At 38.9% G+C, this 20,774-nt stretch overlaps 1 protein-coding gene across 3 annotated transcripts; it reads right to left on the bottom strand.

Moving 5' to 3' along the window:
* Positions 1-4,368: 4,368 nt before the first annotated feature.
* On the bottom strand, positions 4,369-19,610 carry LOC120416509 (2,3-bisphosphoglycerate-dependent phosphoglycerate mutase). Of its 3 annotated transcripts, none has more exons than XM_039578235.2 (4): positions 19,301-19,610; positions 7,060-7,297; positions 5,417-5,914; positions 4,369-5,208 (listed from the first exon to the last, which is right to left on the bottom strand). In XM_039578235.2, exons 2-4 carry the CDS (start codon positions 7,157-7,159, stop codon positions 5,048-5,050), a joined length of 759 nt encoding a protein of 252 aa, XP_039434169.1. In that variant the 5' UTR covers positions 7,160-7,297; positions 19,301-19,610; the 3' UTR covers positions 4,369-5,047. The 3 variants fall into 3 exon arrangements, with proteins under 3 accessions (XP_039434169.1, XP_039434176.1, XP_039434164.1); XM_039578242.1 differs by lacking the exon at positions 19,301-19,610 and adding an exon at positions 7,396-7,604 and having other exon boundaries at positions 4,369-5,199; XM_039578230.2 differs by lacking the exon at positions 19,301-19,610 and adding an exon at positions 7,396-7,601.
* Positions 19,611-20,774: the final 1,164 nt, after the last annotated feature.

Raw genomic sequence — 20,774 nt, 5'->3', positions numbered from 1 at the left:
AATCAGTTTTAAATTAAATTTAATTAAAAGTAATTTTTGGCTTTTACTTGAGCTCGACAATCAAAAATAAGACAACCAACAACATTTTTTTCGTGATTCGATTTTCCGAAGATTCTATTGTCCGAAGTGAAATTTTTCCAAGGCTTTCGGATAATCGAGTCTGGACTGTATTTGCATAGCACTTTTCGATGGACAGCCGCAAATTTGTATGGATATGAAGAAACAAATGATGCAAAAAAGCTTATTCGGAGAATTGCTCTAAAGCGAAAAGTTGTAAGATATTTACGCAGTTCCTTGTTGCTGAATTGATGAAAATATCGATGAATCGATTAGTGTGTCAAATGTCATTCCTAGTTGCTTTTATTCAAACTTTCTACAGAGGGTACAAACAAAAGTAAGGCAATTTTACGGTTGAATGGGTCCAAAGGAATTATGTATCACTGTCACTATCGGCTCCAGTATTTTATAATTATTATTTAATATTCTTTCAGTCTTTTTTGATTAAAAAGAAAATTATATTCAGAAATTTTTCCATATTTTTCCGTCGTTACATGGAATACACAAATTATCCCGGATATCTTCAAAATCACTTTCAAGCAGTCACCATGTAAAGCATAATATAAACAAAACCACTTTCCAGTTATTCTTTCACGCACACACCTACAACAAAACAAGCATGGTTCGGAAAATGCTCTCCTTCTCTTAGCCCAAGACTTCCTTCGAACGTAGACGCAACTGGTTGCTTTCCAGTGGACGTTCTCCCTCTCTCAAATTTCTCTCTTTCTCTCACTTATTTTTCCATTTTCATGAATGGAGATTTTGTTTAGCATTTTCCCTCCGCGCTAGAAGTGGGTGTTGAAAAAGCCACAGCAAGCCGCATAGAACCGCATGTACCCGCAGACTCCTGTTTGTTGGCTGGTGCGACGTTACTCGACCGGAAAACCTGACACTGAATGAAAACGGGGAGGACACAACGACGATTAATGTGTCAATGGGTGGCGGGTGGTCTTCGGTGGTGGCCATGTTGGCTGGTGAAACGGGGGTATGTGGTGTTAATTGGGGACGATAAACTTGTGATTGTCATCGCCTGCGGATGGTCGGACGTTTGCTACTGCTGCCGGACACCGGAAGGACGATGAATGATGATCGTTAACGGAAAAGTAGAAATAAAATTTGGGCTTCGTGGTATACTTGAATGATTTGATTGGACCACTTCAAGCCGGCACGTTTGCGGGATATTTTATGGCCTTCGTCAAGTTTATGCTATTCGACCGGTACTCGGCATTTATAATGAATTCCAAAAATAAACACAGATTCCAATTTAGTTTCGAGTTTTTGTCCTCTCTTTCTCCCTTTTACAAATATTCCAAAAAATCTAAGAACAAACAAAATTTTATTGATCAAATTTAGAAATTTATCGTAAAGGAGCGGCCGTGGCTGACTGGTTACGGTGTTCGCTTTGTAGCGAATGATCCTGGGTTCGATTCCCATATGCTCCCAACGAGAAAGTATAGGAAATATAAATCTTGAAACTCTGAACATGAACGAAAAACCAAAGTCGCTCGAGTCGGGGTTCGATCCCCCGTCCTTTGGATTGGTAAGCAAAAATGCTAACCACTAGGCCATCGCGACTTGGTGAGCTATGACTGGAATTAGGAATACTGTTACCACCATCAACTATATACGCGCTGGGTCCTTGTCCATTTGACAAGGGTTCGGAAGTTCTAAATAACGTTTGAATCCGATTGGTCCAAACGTTCTTCAGGGCGGGGCTTGTCGACAAAGCTGAAGTACCTCGCGCTCGGCTAGCCAGCGTAGAAATGGGTCACCGAAGCTCGGCAGAGCTAACACCTTCCAAATGCCTATGCGAGTTATTTGCATGTATAGAATGTAGATCTAAACATGCATGGAAACAACTCAATTTGTAAGAAGCGACCGCGTGGTCCCGTTTGGTTGGTTGCACACACAATTTAGAAATTTATCGTAACCCACATTGAAATAGACCGCCTTGAGACTTTTTTTTTTGCAAATTTAAAAATTTGGGACGGATTGGCAAAAGACATAAAACTTCAGGTTTTTTAAGAACTCGAAGCGTGTGGTACGGTATGTCCACGATTTTTTTCTTCCCTCTGATGATTCTATGATTTGAGAGTCCGTTCATAGAATCTTTCTGATAGGGGGCCTATACCCTTTCTCAGCCTATATTATCAGCATATCAGCACTTTGATCATGAATTACAGCTTTCATAAAGTGTTTTTGACTGTTCCAAAGAAATAAATAGCTCGAATAAAAGTGAGCAAGCGATTCTCCATTGTGGATACATCGGAAAATGTTGATTTAATAGTAGAAAACGGCAAAAGTGATGAGAATTGGTCGAACGGCTAGGAGTGATTAAAATGGGTATATTTTCCCTACTATGAATGCAACTCAATTGACCGGGTCACGTTGATCTGTGAAAATATTTCGGGCGATCACGTTTTGTTCAATACATTCCTCCGCGATGATTAGAGTTTAAACGCCAGGATTCTATCATACAGTACTTGTTCGGTAACTGGACGTTGTTTAACTGAGCTGCTTTTTGATTGATCGCTCGATAACTGGGCAGTAACCCAGTTAAAAGCAGGCAAACGTCAAACAACCAAAATAATCAGCTTTGTCCAATATTTGCGCTTTCTCTTTTATAAAAATCATTTTTTCTTGTCATCAAGGCGTTGTCGAAAAGGGTGCCAGTAGGCGACGCCAATCTTGTTTGCTGGGCTGACACCTACAGTATGTAAAAAAAGTATTTACACCCCTTGGGCACTATGCACATATTGTGATGAAACATCTAAACAATTTAATGTTGACAGAAACCTAGTACTACGTTTTGTTCAGAAACTCATGCCAGACATTTTGCTACAAAAAGCTCATGAAAAGATGATTTCTATAAAAAGTTATATAACAAATACTATTACGAAACTAAAAAAGGTGCAAAAAAAGTTTGTACACCTTTCGAAAAATTAACATAAATAATGTTATTTGTTGACAAATCACCATAAATCCAGTCTCCCAACTTCAAATAGGCATCCTTGACTGATTTATAAAATAATTTGGATTGAATATAATGTTTACTAACAACTTAGTATAAAAGTTTATATAACTCTGGAAATTCTATATAAAACTTATCTAAACTTAATTTTGCAAACTTTTAATCCAACTAAATGTCAATATATTACCATATAATTGCTAAATAAACATTTTGGAGTGGGTATAACACCGTTTTGGGGGTATTTGTATCGATAGAATAGATTTTTCGTTGGAATTTCGTACCAACCCGGAATTACGTCGTCGGAAAATCCGCCGGCATCCGAACCGGTCCACAATTCTTAAGTCAACTTATGTGGCATCGGAAAGGGCATAAAATTTCCGATCTTTTGATACCCATACATCTAGGTTTTCTATAAAACCCACGATTTTAAATACCTAGGTAAAAACGTTGTTATGGTTTTGTTTGAGCAATCTGCCAAAAATGTATGGAATTTCGTAATTTTTGTTCTCGTGGATCAAACTTACTTTTTGCCCAGGTATTTAAAAACGTGGGTTTTATAGAAAACCTAGATGTATGGGTATCAAAAGATCGGAAATTTTATGCCCTTTCCGATGCCACATAGGTTGACTTAAGAATTATGGACCGGTTCGAATGCCGGCGGATTTTCCGACGACGTAATTCCGGGTTGGTACGAAATTCCAACGAAAAATCTATTCTATCGATACAAATACCCCCAAAACGGTGTTATACCCACTCCAAAATGTTTATTTAGCAATTCTATGGTAATATATTGACATTTAGTTGAATTAAAAGTTTGCAAAATTAAGTAAAGATAAATTTTATATAGAATTTCCAGAGTTATATAAACTTTTATACTAAGTAGTAAGTAAACTTTATATTCAATCCAAATCATTTTTTTAATCAGTCAAGGATGCCTATTTGGAGTTGGGAGACTGGATTTATGGTGATTTGTCAACAAATAACATTATTTATGTTAATTTTTCGAAAGGTGTACAAACTTTTTTTGCACCTTTTTTATTTTCGTAATAGTATTTGTTATATAAATTTTTATAGAAATCATCTTTTCATGAGCTGTGTGTAGCAAAATGTTTGGCATGAGTTTCTGAACAAAACGTAGTACTAGGTTCCTGTCAAACTTTAAATTCTTTACATGTTTCATCACACAATGTGCATAGTGCTCAAGGGGTGTAAATACTTTTTTTACATACTGTACAATACAGAATTTTGTATGGAGAATAAGTGCAAAAATTTCGACTCATACCATTGGCGTTTATCTAGAGTAAATGGATTTCTTTCAAGCTCGTAAACCAAATGCAAAATTACCTTGGGCAGATGCAAATTCCTAATTTATTTTATTTACCTTGCTCAGTCTGCTCTAGCCAAAGAGGGTTAGAATAAATATTACTCATAATAGCCTTACTTATATCTATCAATAAACAAAGATAACTTACACAACTAACTGGTGCCTAGTTTTCTGCCAGCTTTTGTATATCAGTATAAGCGATAATCTGAGATAAAAATTTCAACAAACATAGGATAAAAACAAGTACGATGCACCGGCTAGAATAAACATAACCTCTTTCATATTATCTCGGGCTGGCGGTTACTCAGAATCTTATCCTCAACTCGCAATCCATTTCGACAGATTCATCACGAACAAAAAGCATGCTTGACGTAAGGTAAAGTATTGTATGAAAGAATTCTGTAGTTTTTTTAAAAAAAAAGGTCCATTAAACCAAATTTCCAGTTTTTGATTTTTGGGTGTTTTTGAAACCGCCTTGAGTCAAACACCCAAAAAGCAAAAAACTGAAAATTTGGTTTATTGGACCTATCCAAAAAATCTCCAGAATTAAACTGGAACTACCGTCCTCCGAATCAACCATCGTGCATCGTTCCTAACCTATCAAAACAGAAGCTAAAACAATCACTCCATCATCGCTTTCCTACGCCCGTGTAAAATGAGGTAGAGTTCCTACTCAGTTTTGATTTTACCAGCGTCTACTTGCCAATCGAGGCGACCTTCTCCATCGCCTTGATGACGGTGTCCTCGTTCGCGAGAAACCGGATGCCGCCGACCATCTTCATGTTCTCGTCAAAGTCGAAGATGAACGGAATACTGTTGGGCAGATTGAACTTCATAATGTCGGCATCTGAAATATCTGGAGGTTAGCAAATAGGTTTGTGGAAGTCGATCGTCGAGACGTATTTGTTTACCCATTTAAGAAAGAGATACAAAGAGAAGAAAAAGAGAATACTCGTTAATTCCACCACCATTTAGAAATGTTCAAGCAAAAATGCAGAGTTCCAGTTTGTCTCGTTACTGGCTAAGAAAAAGCACTTCCTCTAGCATTTCGAATTCCATCGTACCTTGAATATGCTTGACCAGTCCCCGAAGGCTCGTTCCATGGGCCACCACCAGCACCTTCTTGCCGGCGCGCACCTCCGGAATGATCGTATCGGTCCACTCGGGCACGACCCGCTGCATCGTAGTCTCGAGCGTTTCCGTGAGCGGGAAGTCCTTCTCGGCAATGTGTCGAAACTTGGGGTTGTTCCGGATGGCACCGTAGTACGGGTTGTTCGGCTCGATCGCCGGTGGCGGAACGTTGAAGCTGCGGCGCCACACCTGCACCTGCGTTTCGCCGTAAATGTCCGCCATCTGGCGCTTGTTGAACCCGGTCAGGGCGCCGTAGTGGCGCTCGTTCAGCCGCCACAGCTGGTGCACCGGGATGTGGCCGAGATTCAGCTCGCGCCGGATCACGTCCAGCGTTTGGTTGGCCCGCCGGAGGCACGACGTGAAGGCCACATCGAAGGTGATGTTTTCGCGCTTCAGCGAGGCGGCCGATATCTCCAGCGCGTCCCATTCTCCTGGAAATGAAGATAGATTTAGTTAGATGAGGGAACTACAATATTCAAGATCGTATACGTAATTCATGAAATGCAATTTCAGTATGCAGGAACATGCTTGGGAAACGCTGCTCCCTTCACAAATAGATAAGGTTAGTGAATTTTCACGATTTCGTGGACAGCGTGAAATTCTTAAAATTTAGACATTTTCGTGGAATTTCATGAACTTTTATGAAAATCAATGATTAAAGAATGTTTTCATCCATTAATATAAATTGAACAAGTTTTCAAATGAAAAGATTGAAACTCTTTAAACTCAACAACAAACTCTTTAAACTAACAACAACAACATTACAACGTTCAACATGGACTATTAACGAATGCTATAAATACCTAAGTAAAGTGATAAAGAAAACAATGGACGCTTCAAGTTATCACATAATGTGAAGGGTAGATGAGGTTTTTTTTTAATTTTTACAACCGCTTTATTCTTAATTTAAAAAGGAGACATTTTTTGAAGTTAGCATATAAAGTATATCATTTTTTAAATATTCCTCAGTTTGTTTCCTACCAGTCAAATATCCTCATGTATCAATACAGTTTCAAAAATCGTATAAAACCAAACATTGTTTAAAAGCACTCTGAGTCGATATTACTAGGATCGTGGATTGTAGCTAAGATCAAATCAAAAAGACGTAAATTATTTAATTAATCTCACATCAACAAAGACCGTTTAACTATTTGGTAAATCACTCAACTGTTCTTACTTGTTTTTATTCTTTAAATAATTTTGAAAATCATCAAAACACCAAGAAACTCAATCCAAATTGCATCGGTAAATCGACGCCTTCATCCTAGTATAGGGCACAAACCGGAAGGTCAATCTGTCGTTGACACCATCCAATCGTCAAAGCATGGGGAGCTCAAAGAACCAAAACAAAATAGTTAAAAATAGTCCACCAAAATAAACCGCCACCAGACTTGATATCGCGACTCTGTTGCCGCTGATCATCCCAAAATTAAATCAACCAAGCCGGTTTCAGCGCTAACAGCCGCTAATACACTGCTCACACTTGTCTTCAAGCTCAACACCGTCTTGCCGTATCTTTTTCGTGATAAAAACCACCGATAACGTCCATGCTGCAAATCTCCGTCGGAGGACTTACCTTCCTCGCTCAGCCCAACGTCGTGCCAGCCGCAGAAGAGATTCATCTTGTTCCATTCACTTTCGCCGTGGCGCACAAACACCACACTGTACTTGGCCATTTTGAGGTTCTTCAGAGGTTGCAGTTGTTGTTGCACAAGCGTTTGCTAGTGTATCTAGTGTTGGTTGCAGGACTGCGTTACCACACTGACGGCTTCACAGTTTCGCGCACTTCAACGACTTCTCATAGTAGCTGGAATCTGCAACGAATCGATAGCAATGGTATTTTGTTACAGGTTGATCACATTGTTAAACTTGTTGGGCTATATCCATCAACGGTTGCACAAAAGTTGCCTACAAATGAAACACTTTTGCTGGCAATGCGGGTTCAAAACTTCCAACGCCGACAGGACAAACAGAACTCAACACACTGCGCGTTAAATCTACCAAGTCACGAAACCAAACAACGAGGACTGCCTGGTCCCCGGCTAGGTTCGTTCGAGAGACTGAGCCAGACTCGCCAGAATCGACTGCCTATAATAACAACAACCAACCCAGCAGTGGCGATGGCGGTTACAATCTGCCTCTTCTGGTCGTTGCTGTTGTTGTCGTTGTCGTCGGTGGCGTTTACACAACTCTTGTGTATGTAGAACAGATTAAAAGGGGCTTCTACCGTGGGTGAGGGTGCTTTTGGGAGGACCATTATCTTACAAAACGAAAAAAATAAAGGATAAATTAGCATAAAAAATGTAAACAGGCTGAGATTTTCTTACTTAATTGTACTGTTTTTTGAAGTTTTATTTTGTTTACAAATATTCAAAATTTATTTAATTTTCAAATTATTTACGGTAACTGACCTTGATAGAGAAGTGTTCAAAATACTCAAAGAAGAAGTTTTCATAAAATTTTGAAATGTTTTCAGAGTTGATGAATATGGTATTATTTTGATATTATTTAAGAATCATAAATTCTCAATGACAATCGGGTTGTATTAGAAAACGGAATGCATTTTCGGATTCATTGGACGATTTTACACCATTAGAACATATTTTTTTATATCAATTTTAAATGTATTCCCCTGCGTTTGCAATCATTTTGGCATGTTTGAGTTAACTCAAAAATCTATTGAATTTTGTTAAATTTTCGATGAACATTCCCGGATTTTTTTATTTCATCAAATCTTACCTTTTATAAACAAATGATTGCATATCAACTGACATGTGTAATGTTTTTCTTTTTTCATTGAAATGTTGAAATTTTGGCTTGTAATTTCAATTATTTTATGTTTGCTCTGGCCGAGGTCGTGGTACAAATATTTGAAACATACACTCAAACCCCGATGGTTTGACACCAACTATTATTACTATTACGAACGGGGTCACTTTTTAGTATGACACCCCTTTTACACGAAGTTCACACAAACTATACCACACGTTTGTTTTGATAGTGTGCGTGAGCGTGTAAAATGTGACAGTTCGTCACTTTTTAGTCTGACTTTGTCAAACCATCGGGGTACAAACTAAAAAAGTGTCAAACGAAAAAGTGACTAACCACCGGGGTTTCAGTGTATTTGCATCGGCTTAAGGATAAATAAGAGCAGTTCTCTCAGATTTCGATCCTTCGATTTTTTTTTTGTATTTTTAAATCCGACTGAAACTTTTTTGGTGCCTTCGGTATGTCCAAAGAAGCCATCTTGCATCATTAGTTTGTCCATATAATTTTCCATACAAATTTGGCAGCTGGCCATACAAAAATGATGTATAAAAATTTAAAAATCTGTATCTTTTGAAGGAATTTTTTGATCGAGTTGGTGTCTTTGGCAAAGTTATAGGTATGGATATGAACTACACTGAAAAAAATGATACACGGTAAAAACATTTTTGGTGATGTTTTATTTAACTTTTTTTCAATAAAACTTGATTTGCAAAAAAAACACTATTTTTAATTTTTTTATTTTTTGAATGTGTTTTAGAGGACATTAAATGCCAACTTTTCAGAAATTTCCAGGTTGTGCAAAAAATCTTTGAGTGAGTTAAGAATTTTTGAACCAGTACTGATATTTTCAAAAAATCGAAAAATTGGTCGCAAAAATTTTTCAACTTCATTTTTCGATGTAAAATTTAAAATTTGCAATCAAAAAGTACTTTAGTGAAATTTTGATAAAGTGCACCGATTTCAAGTTAAATTCATGTTTAGGTGACTTTTTTGGAAATAGTCGTAGTTTTTCATTTTTTTAAATTAGTGCACATGTTTGCCCACCTTTGAAAAAAATATTTTTGAAAAGCCAAGAAAATTCTCTATATTTTGCATTTTTGAACTTTGTTTATACGACCCTTAGTTGCTGAGATATTGCCATGCAAAGGTTTAAAAACAGGAAAATTGATGTTTTCTAAGTCTCATTCAAACAACACACCATTTTCTAATGTCGATATCTCAGCAACTAATGGTCCGATTTTCAATGTTAAAATATGAAACAGTCGTGAAATTTTCCGATCTTTTCGAAAAAAATATTTTCAAAATTTTTAAACCAAGACTAAGATTTCAAAAGGGCCAAACATTCAATATTACGCCTTTTTTTCACTATTTGAACATTATTTTGGAAAATCATTGATAGAAACTTGCTTGCTCACTTCCTATTGAGCTATTTATCACTCGATATCAGTAGAAATCGCTTTTTATGAGCTGTAATTGAACGACAAAGTGCTGATTTGGCAACATTAGAGGCACGCTGGAATTAGATGATGTTCCCCTAGCGATATTTATTCCGGATGTACAAACAACAATTCTCCAGTGATAAGCTTGAAAGCTGTGATATATTCTCTTGCAGCATCCGCAACATCCCTTCTACCAAGTAATCTGTTTTATTTACACAGCTGCTTGTTAACCAAGCTTTTGTCACAGCAGGAGATTTGCTCGGTACCTAAATATTTACTACAATTTAAATGACACTATTTTGCAAACAATTCAAATCTCAAACCCAGCACATTCCAGTTCCACGAGGTGGTGCACACAGAGCAGAATTGCTCTTACATCATCCAATCGACACAACATCGACAATCAATCAAATGGGAGCACTAGCTAAGCTCTTATCAATATTGAGTATGGCAGCGTTGTGGTACACCATGTGGGAAACCGGTTTCGAACTAACAGCAAGTAACAACTGTTGGATTTCGCTGAGGGAATCCTTGTAGACTTTTTTGTAACTTTCAGGTGTATGCAATCACGATTTAATTTGATTATCTTACGTCAGTACTGACATGAGTCACCAATTAAAAGTTGTACAAAATTTCTGCAAACATTGCACGGAGTCGACTTTCATAAACAGAATCAAATTTCCTTTTCCAGTTGTGGGAACTTTTACGATGCAGAAATGCTCCTGTTGGTCGGTAAAAATTTGTTTACTGTTTCGCTGAACGTGCATAAATTATGGCTGCAAAATGTTGACTAGACAACTAGTGCTGGAGTTGGATGATTAATCGCACTAGACTGTGTTTTCCAACATTTAGCAACCGTTGTTGTATTGTTATTGCGCGTGAAATGTAGCATTCCAGAATTTGTTTACGTTGCAGTATTCAGCGGGTTCCCGAGTGTTGATTAAAGTGTTGTTTTATTACAAATTGGTTCCCACGCGATCTTCTGCGCTAGATAATCAAAGACAAAGATTTGCATAGTTGCTTGAATTATCAGAGTTTTGGTCCCCAGAGTTAATCAAGCAACGCACGTCAGTTGCCTGTTTTGTACACTCAAAGAAACATGTCGTGCAAAAATTGTGCTGGAACAAATCTTCTGTACAAACCAATCTCCAAAGTTGTTAACTAAGTATCGTTAAAAATAATGCAGTACATCTTATTGCAAACCCTACTTGGGTGCATCACAATCATCACTGAATCTTCACCAGTCCCTGATTGACTCAGAGTCCGTTCACACTTAAATCCTGACCTACATACAAGTGCTCCGCGTGTAAGTGTCTCGCGTGTGTTATAGAGTGTAACAAAAATGGCTTTCTGGCGGGCATTCAGGGGTTTGTTTAGGTGGGCATACTGAGCTCAAATCGATAATATGATCTTGATTGGATGTAACAGGAGCTGACGCTTTTTATTTGAATTTAATTGGGATTTAACTCGGAAAAATCGGTTGCATCAAAATTAAATGGCGTCTTGGGCCGAAGGTCTGTACCGAGCGCAACAATCTCGCCTACGCCTACAGTTGCTGAAAAAAACGCTGCAGTGCCAGTGGCCAGTTGGGCTCAGTATGCCCACCGAAACAAACCCCTGAATGCCCGCCAAAAAGTCATTTTTGTTACATCCTAGTGTGTAATCATCGCGAGACGTCTCTTATCATCACACACGACACCTAAGGAGTTGAACCAGACAGCCAGCTGCTGGTAGGTAGTAGGTGTTCATAAACTCTCGTGAGCGTCCCTCGCAAGATTAAATGTCGTAAAACTGCGATACAGAGGCGGATTCGGAAGCAGACATGCTTAAGCTCGCTGGGGTTGGCTTTGAAGAGTACGGATCTGTAAGATTTAAGACTCTCAGAGCTTTTTTTTTTTTTTTTTTTTGAATTTAAATATACTTTATTGAATCTTTCTTATAATAATTACATTTGGTTTACATAATAAGTGGTCAGCTGTGGCTCTTCAGCTTTAGTTTGCTTTTCGTGATTTAAACACTGTTTATTTTCATAACTTTAAAAGTATATGATTTATCATTTTTGTAACACTAGGTACAATGAGGAAAAAAAAAATTTAGAAAACATAACCTAACCTAAAACTAACTTAATCTTACCATAAACTAAACCAATCCTTGAATCAAGGGGTATTCAGATATAGCACATTTTTCCCTGAATTTCAAACATTTTTCTTGAATCTTCTGATCCAACATTTTTACTTCTGCTAATTCATGAACCTCACTTGATCTAGTCCAGCCAGGAACATTCAAAACCATTTTGAGTACCTTGTTTTGGACACGCTGGAGCTTCAATTTATGAGTTCTAGCGCAACACTCCCAAACAGGTACTGCATACTCAATAACGGGGTAAATTATTTGTTTGTAAACTGCTAGCTTATTTTTCAAAGATAACTTTGATTTTCTGTTAATTAAAGGATACAAACACCTGATGAGAATCCTGCACTTGTTCAATATTTTATCTACATGCTGTCGAAACAATAGTTTCGAGTCAAGTATGAGACCTAAATATACAACTTCCTTTGACCAGGGTATTGAAACATCATTCATTTTAATCAAAACATCATCCTTTGGGACAAATCGGGCCGATTTGGAAAGTGGAAAAATGATGGTTTGAGTTTTGGCTGCATTTATGCGAATTTTCCAGTCGCCAAAGTATTCGGAAAGAACGTCAAGACCCTTCTGAAGACGGCCGACTAAATATCTGGTTATTTTACCCTTATAAATAACGGCAGTGTCATCAGCAAAAAGTGACAACACACCATTACCAGGAAGAGTAGGCAAATCAGATGTAAAAATATTGTACAGAAGTGGGCCAAGAATACTTCCTTGGGGAACCCCCGCATCAATGTTGAATAATCCAGAAGCAATCCCATTCAGAAAAACCTTGAACGATCTCTCCGAAAGATAGTGCTGGATAATTTTGATAAGATACATTGGAAAACCGTATAAATACAGTTTATGTATCAAACCATCATGCCAAACATTGTCAAAAGCCTTCTCAACATCCAACAAAGCCATAGCAGTTGATTTAGACTCAAGCTTGTTCTGCTTGATGATTTTAGTTACTCTCGTAAGCTGATGAGCAGTATTATGTCCCTTACGGAAGCCAAACTGCTCGTTCAAAATTATATTATTATCGTTGGTAAAATCCAAAAGCCTTGAATAGATGACCTTCTCAAAGAGTTTGGACAGACTACTCAAAAGACTAATGGGACGATAACTTGTTGGCGACGTTGGATCTTTTTGAGGCTTCAAAATTGGTATGACTTTGCCCAGCTTCCAATTGGTAGGGAAGTAACCAAGTTGCAAACATTTATTGAAAATATTGGCTAGATGTTGAAAGAACTGATCACTCTGTTTTTTCAACACCAGATTAAAAATGTTATCAAAGCCAGGAGCTTTCATATTTTTCATTTGTTTTACTGCAACTTTGACTTCCTCACCAGAAACATGGGAATCTGCAGGAAATTCAAAGGTAGAGTCATTAATTGTTAAAATACTATTGGCAACTGATGTTTCTTTACGGCTGGTCATGGAAGCGCCAAGATTATGAGAACTAACAAAATGAAGCCCAAGTGCATTTGCCTTTTCCTCAGATGTAATCAAAGGAGAATCCTCAACAATAAGAGGAGGAATAGGCTTTGGTTTGTTTTTAAGAACTTTTGAAAGTTTCCAAAATGGTTTTGAATAATTCCCAAGCTGGCTTACATGTTTTGAAAATTCTTGATTTCTGATAGTGTCAAGTCGGTCTTGTATGATTTTGTTCAAATTGTTCACAGAAATCTTTTTGTCATAGTCCCCAGTCCGTTGATATTGTCTCCTATAAACATTCCTAAGTCTAATCAAGTGTTTAGTATCTACGTCAATATCAGTTACCTTAAAATTAACAGGAACCTCCCGAACGTTGGCAGCCTCTGCTTGGTTGATAGCCTGCTGGATCACCTCCAGCGAACGATCAATATCGGCAGAAGTTTCCGGGTGTTGATCATAGTCGATGTTGCCGTCTACCACTTGCTGAAACTGCTGCCAGTCAACGTTGTGGTAATCTTTCCGGGTTGGTTGCCGCTGCGGATTAACGGAAGCTCCAACCTCCACAACCACCGGATAGTGGTCAGAACTCAACTCTTCAAACACCTCAGGATGAGCCACGTTCTCAGCCATATTGGTAATGAAGAAGTCGATGATTGAGTGATTCCCAGACCGAGCCACCCTCGTTGGACGATCCGGACTCACAACGTTGTAGTATCCGTTTTGCAGATCGTTGTGCAGAATCACTCCGTTCCGATTCCTCCTGCTGTTGCCCCAAACTTCATGCTTCGCGTTGAGGTCACCAGCGATGATGTACTTTGCGCTCCGCCGTGTCAGCTTCTGGATATCGCTCTTCAGTTTTGCTGCTGAACCATCTCTGGCATTCACCTGACGTGGGCAGTATGCAGCAATGAAGAGTACTGGGCCAACCGAAGTGGGAATTTCCACCCCAACGGCCTCGATGATGTCCAGCTTAAAGTGTGGCAGCCGGCGTGGCTTAAGATCACGATGAACAGCGACAAGCACACCTCCTCCTCCAGAGGTGGTCCTGTCGAGCTGCGTCGCGATCTTGTAGTTTTGCAGATAAACTTTTTCACCGGGCTTCAGATGAGTTTCCGTGGTGGCAGCTACGTCGATCTCCTTCTCGCGAAGAAAATCCACCAGCTCTAAATTCTTCCTCCTAATGGAGCAAGCGTTCCAATTCAGCAGCTTGAGGGACCTACGATCCATACTGGATGACGAACGAGGTCAGCACTTCAATCTGCTGGGTCTTGGTTTTGCATCCACGCAGTGCAGCGGACATCTGTTTGAAAATATTGAGGAGTTCGGTTGAGGTGTAAAGATCATTACCATTTTCCTCAACTGTTGGTTCTTGGGTTGGTCTTGGCTCCTGGCTGAAGCCCGGTGGTTGCGGTCTTGGCTCCTGGCTGGAACCCGGCCGAGGATGATTTATCTCAGCTCTCTTCCTGGGATCCAACGGCAACGGTGCCAAGTTCGGGACCTGGCGTCGCGGTTGAAGAGGTGGGAAATTTTGCTCCACCAGGGCTGGAGGAGTTCTACGACGCTGAGGCTGATTCTTCGTCGATGCTTGCTGCCGAATTTTCACGAACTCAGCTCTCTTGGGGCACTTTCGGTCGGTTGACGAGTGCTCACCGTTGCAGTTGAGGCACTTCACCAGCGAATCTTGGATGCACTGGGATGTGATGTGCGCATCGGTACCACATTTGGCGCAACGATGCTTCAGGTGGCAGTTCTTACCTCCGTGCCCGAAGCCCAGGCAGTTGAAGCATTGTGTGACGTCACGGTGCACTGGTCGGTATCGCTCCCACGACACGATAATGTTGAAAACCGCTCGAATTGCCTTCAGCTCAGGAAGCGTCGTCGATCCCTTAGCCAAATGCAGCAGGTAGAGCTGGTCACGGTACTTGATGTCTTTGTTGCGTCGGCTCATTTTGTGCACGGCCAACACATCCAGTTTCAAAACTTTTAGCTCGGCAGCTAATTCCTCCACTGGCATGTCGTACAGACCTCTGACGACGATTTTGTACGGCTTATCCATGACGACATCATGGGTAAAGTACTCCGCCTCGTTTTCGGTCAAGTAGTCCTTGACCAGTTGATAGTGCTGCCTGGATTGCACCAGCACCTTAAATCCGTCCTGACACAGACGAATGTTGCCTAGGACTTTCCCAGACTTGATGAGTTCAACCAGCCCCGCTCGAAAGTCGATCGTTGCTGCTGATTGCCTCACATAAAAAGGAGGCAGTTTCTCCTTTCGCTGTTTCACTTCATTCTCCTTTGCTTCCGCTACCTGGTCCTCGTCAGGCAGTCCAGCGAACTTGTTGTTCTTCAATAGCTGCTCCTCGTGCGACGAAGAGTTCTCCTCCTCCTCATCCATCGGTACAGTACCGTCGCTCTTTTTCGTCTTTTTGCTGTTCGATGTCACTTCCAAAAGCACCTTCCTTTTGGAAATCCCCGGTTTTTGGCCATCAGTTGAGGCCTCAACCTTCCTTTTGGAAATTCCCACTTTTTTGCCTGCTTGAGCCACAGGTAGGGCAATATTGCCGGCGTTTTGCGCCGGGACGCGACGGAGACTCTCAGAGCTGATTCTTGAGTGCGTGATCTTTGCACTTCACCAGTTTGTTAATACGACTAGTCTCTTGTTTACTATACTAGGCAAAAAAATACAGTAACACGATGCTGCTTTACTTGATATACGATTTGGTTACGTTTTAAATTGAAAATAATCATCATTTAGAGATTTATCAGGGGAACAAGGGCAAAAGTAAGTAACTTGTAAAAATACAATTTCTGCTCATTTTGATTTAATATTTTAAGTTTACCAAATAAGGTTCATCCAAGGGTTCATCAAACTTCAGGTTCACCAAATCTTCAGAACCTTTTAACTAGTGTTTAGCCTATCTAATAACCTTGCTAGCAATCATTTTAAATTCGTCTTCTTCATAATTTTTTACCATCCGTTAAAAAAAAACAATTCCATACCTTTTTGTATGATGGTAATTCTCTACCAACTCACACGAAATCGGAAAAAGTTGCCCCGATGACCCCTCTTCGATTTGCGTGAAACTTTGTCCCAAGAGGCAGCGATGGAATAATCATCATCAAAAGAAAATCTTTGGACGTTCATCAAGAGAAAAAATCCAAAAGGAGCATGGCTCTCCTCTCTCGCGCACGAAAGATCGGTAAAAGGAATCTAAAAATCTCATCATCTTGATAGGCCCCCAAAACCAAAGCTAAAAAGTCTATTTGCCACCTACATTCAAGTAGGAGAACTTTGGTGCAAGGTTACGTTTACGGTTTTGCGCGATAAGTGCAAAGGGGAGTGAAAACTATTCTAAGATTTTTTAAAAGAAAATTGATCTTTTGGAATAAAATAAAGTTAACAGGAGGTAAGAAATAAAAAGTTCTATCGACTGACTTTTTGATTTTTCGCTAAGTTGCCTTTTTCATTGAAAATTCTGTGATCCGGATTGAAAACGCGAGAATGAGGTTAGATTGCTAATTTTGAAAATCAATCCAATTATCATTTTTCAAGCAGATCTTTGCTTTTATGGTAGAAGTGACTTTAAAAAATAATTGTCCACTTGAATAATCTACATTCTCAATTGATTAGTTATGTTTTGGTTGATTAAAATATTCCCTTATTTTGAATCAGAAAATGAACAGGTTAAATCGACCATCACACAAATATTTTCTTTTATATCAATTAAGCTATTTATTTCTTACCTGAAAATGGTATATTTTGCTTTTAATGTCGATTTTATGATAAAATAAAACAATTTCAAATTTCAAACCAATTTACTCGCTGTAGGTTATAATGAAAACATCACCCCAAGTTTGAGCGCCCTCTAGTGGGGGGTAATTTTGACGTTTGATTGCCTATTATTCGGCGGAACATCTTTTTCACTACTACACTTGCATGTGTAACGTCACAGGTCGAAAAATGAACTGTCACTTTTTGTAGTTGGGCAATGAGTGTAAACAAAGCGGAATAAATAATTTTAAGTGATGCTAACAAGGAAAATCACAAAAAATCATCCACAGATTGGTTTTTTGGAGAAGTTTGGGAGCGATTTTCTTTTGCGTGATTTGCCTCCTCTCTTTTTCGCGGGTGAAAAAAGTTCGCAAGCGAAAATGATTTTTTTGCGATTATTACATCCCTGCCAAGAGGTAACATTTGTCCCTGATCACGAATCCGAGGTCCATTTTTTTATATATTGTGACGGAGGGGTGATACAAGTTTCATTTTTGAACATGCGAAAAAAGGGGTGTTTTAAAATAATTTGCAGCCTGAATCGGTGATGAGATAGAAATTTGGTGTCAAAGTGACTTTTGCGTTAAATTGGACGCCCGATTTGATGGCGTTCTCAAAATTCCGAAAAAACTTATTTTTCATCGAAAAATCACTAAAAAAGTTTTAAAAACTCTTCCGTTTTCCGTTACTTGACTGGAAAACATTTTGGAACATGTCATTTTGAGGGAAATTGAATGTACTTTTCGAATCTACATCAACCCAGAAGGGTCATTTTTTTATTTAGAACAAAATTTTTAATTTTAAAATTTCGTGTTTATTCTAATTTTGCAGGGTTATTTTTTGTTCTACAAAGTTGTTGAGCAGACAGTAACAAAAGAAATATATATATAAACATAAGGGGTTCGCTTATAAACTTCACGAGTTATCGTGAATTCACGAAAAAAAAAAGTTTTGAAAAAGTTACTTTTTGCGTTTTTCTTTGTTTCGCGGTCCGTGTCTGTCGCGGGTGACCATGAAAGGCCATGATCAACGACGACCAACTTTTTCAGTTACCCCTTAGGACAAAGTTTCACGCAAATCAAAGAGGGGTCGGAGCAATTGCTGTGTGAGGCGGCGGAGAATTACCCATGAAGAAATTTTTGACACATTGAATATATATATATATATTTTTTTGATAGTATTGATTCAAATCACCGAAAACATTTTTTTTGTGAAAATTGAACCAAAAAGTATAACTTATGCTAAGTAAGGTATGTAACCATAAAAAGTAAACTTTTGTGATATGAATACTTCTTAGTACAAGTAAGGCAAGTTACCATAAATTTATCATTTTAAAACAAACCCAACAATCGATGGCATAATTTTCGGCCTGACCTATAACTTGTTGGGATTATCATAAATGTGATAGTTAACTAAAAAGTCAGTAACTATGCCACATATTTTATAACTTTTTAACAAACCAACCCATTGATTGTTGGGTTTGCTTTATAGTCGCTCCGTGAATTAACCTTAATATCTCAGCACAAAAAGAGGAACACTTTGATAGTTCAGACAAAACACCAAACAAGAGAGCAAACAAATCTCTGCTACATTCAATCAGTTGGTCGATAAAAACAAAGTTCTCGAGCAACCCCCCTTCCCATGACCTGTAGAACACTTTCAAGGTCGCACTCGGTCGCATACCACGAAGACTAACTAACCAACTGAACTGATGAATCATCCAACGTAACCAACCAACAACCAGCGGCAATGTAACATACTGTATCTCGTTCTATCTAGAAGGCACGGCAAAAAAAGTGAAAATTTGCATTATGCTTACGTATAATTCAGTTCAGCTTACAAACATTACCTTTTTTTAAACCAAACTTTCAACTGTGCTTAAAGTTCCATTCAGGAATGTGCAGTTCGATGCACCGCGCTCTCGCACACACCCTTAAACCAGTTGCCATGTGGCATTCTTGGGCGGAGAGTTGACCACCGGAAGCGGTGCTCGTGTGAATGAATCGATTCGCGTTTTTGTTTCTGCCCTGAATAACAACACTCCTCAATGATGATGGTGATTAAGTTTAAGCATAATAACACAGACACACAGGCGCGCATTCGTGGCCAAGGTTATTCCGGTCTCTTCTTTTGGGGTATCATTCGCATGTAAGACGTGTTTATTTTTGTTGTTATCTTTATTTTGTTCGCCATTCTTTGCACCGTGAACCGTTGATGAATGAATTTTAGGGAAGGAGGAAGGGAGGGGTTTCCATTCAATGTATACTCACATGTCTCTCGTTCGAGCTCTGCTGGAATTTTGTTTACCTTTTTCAGCAACAGAACATAAGAAAAACACAAACAACTCGAGAAGAAAACAAGCAAAAAACTTTGTTTGCGTATTGCGTAGTAACTTTACGCCGGAAGAGGCAGTGCCACGCGCACCGGAAGAAATGAAATGCACTTCTAGAAGGAACTAAAAAAAACTAACACTTGCACTCCAACCGAACACTACTCTACAAATGCTGACAGCTGGTTTTTCCCTTGGCAAATGTCTCGTCTTGCTGTGGAAAATTGTTCAACTTTTCCCTGGCAGGCGTTACGCGGTAATGAACGGTGGAAAAAAAAAACTTCGATCACGGAACGCGCCGTCGCTGTTGCTCGTGTTTCGCTCTTTGGGAGCAAAATAAAAACATAAATTTACCTACATTGAAAGAGGCAACACTCACACAGCGAGCAAACGAAGAGAGCGGTACACTCAAACCCCGATGGTTTGACACCAACTGTTGTCAAACGAACGGGGTCACTTTTTAGTTTGACACCCCTTCTACACGGAGTTCACACACACTACCAAACGTTTGTTTTGATAGTGTGCGTGAGCGCCGTGTAAAAAGTGACAGTTCGTCACTTTTTAGTTTGACTTTGACCAACCAACGGGGTACAAACTAAAAAAGTGTCAAACGAAAAAGTGACCAACCACCGGGGGTTGAGTGTATCTTGAATGAAGGAAAAACTGACAAAACTATTTTTACTACTATTTTTTCAATGTTACATGTTTCAAAAATGCTATAAATATTTATCGTCTTTCTCGTATTTACGCTTTTAACATTATTTTGCTTGAATTAAGAAATTTCATAGGTATTTTTTGTACTCTATTTTCCAGCATTCTGAAACCAAATAGCAAATGCTAAGGCTAAAGACAAGTTTTTCGTCAAAACATCCACCCTAACATCGACCGCCCAAGCATAAACTCCGATAAAAAAGGCACGTTTTTATGCCAAGTGGCGTAACGTCTGCTTGGTATGTTTTGTTCGCGTGCGAGAGATAACACTGCCAATACCATCCCAAAAGGAGAGCCAACATTCCCGAGAGCGAGTAGAGAAATAAAACATAAATAAGACCCTCTGTCTTGATTCTTTCTGCAGTTTGGTATTTGTGAGCAATTTCGGAACGATCGCCGCGATCACACGCGGTTTCTCTCGAGGTTTCTTTAATAAATACTATAGTATTTCCCTCCAATTTGCGAATTCTCACTGGAAAATCTTCAAAAAATTGACAAATCAAATACAAAAATCAATTTTGTGTGGTAATTTTTATGAGAAAAGCAGTTTTTTTTTTTTAAATTTGTTTTTTGTAATTTTTATTTATCCACCGATTGAGAAAAAGTACTTTTAAGTATGACCCCTAAACTGCTCTAAAATTATTTAGAATTTTCAAATTCTTGATGGCAGTCAAATTGCGGTTATGAAATATTGAAAGAATGCA

The sequence above is a fragment of the Culex pipiens genome, chromosome 1, assembly GCF_016801865.2.
Source record: "Culex pipiens pallens isolate TS chromosome 1, TS_CPP_V2, whole genome shotgun sequence".
Lineage (NCBI taxonomy): Eukaryota > Metazoa > Arthropoda > Insecta > Diptera > Culicidae > Culex > Culex pipiens.
Note: the sequence above shows the minus strand (reverse complement) of the source record. Positions and strands in the feature narration are given on the sequence as shown.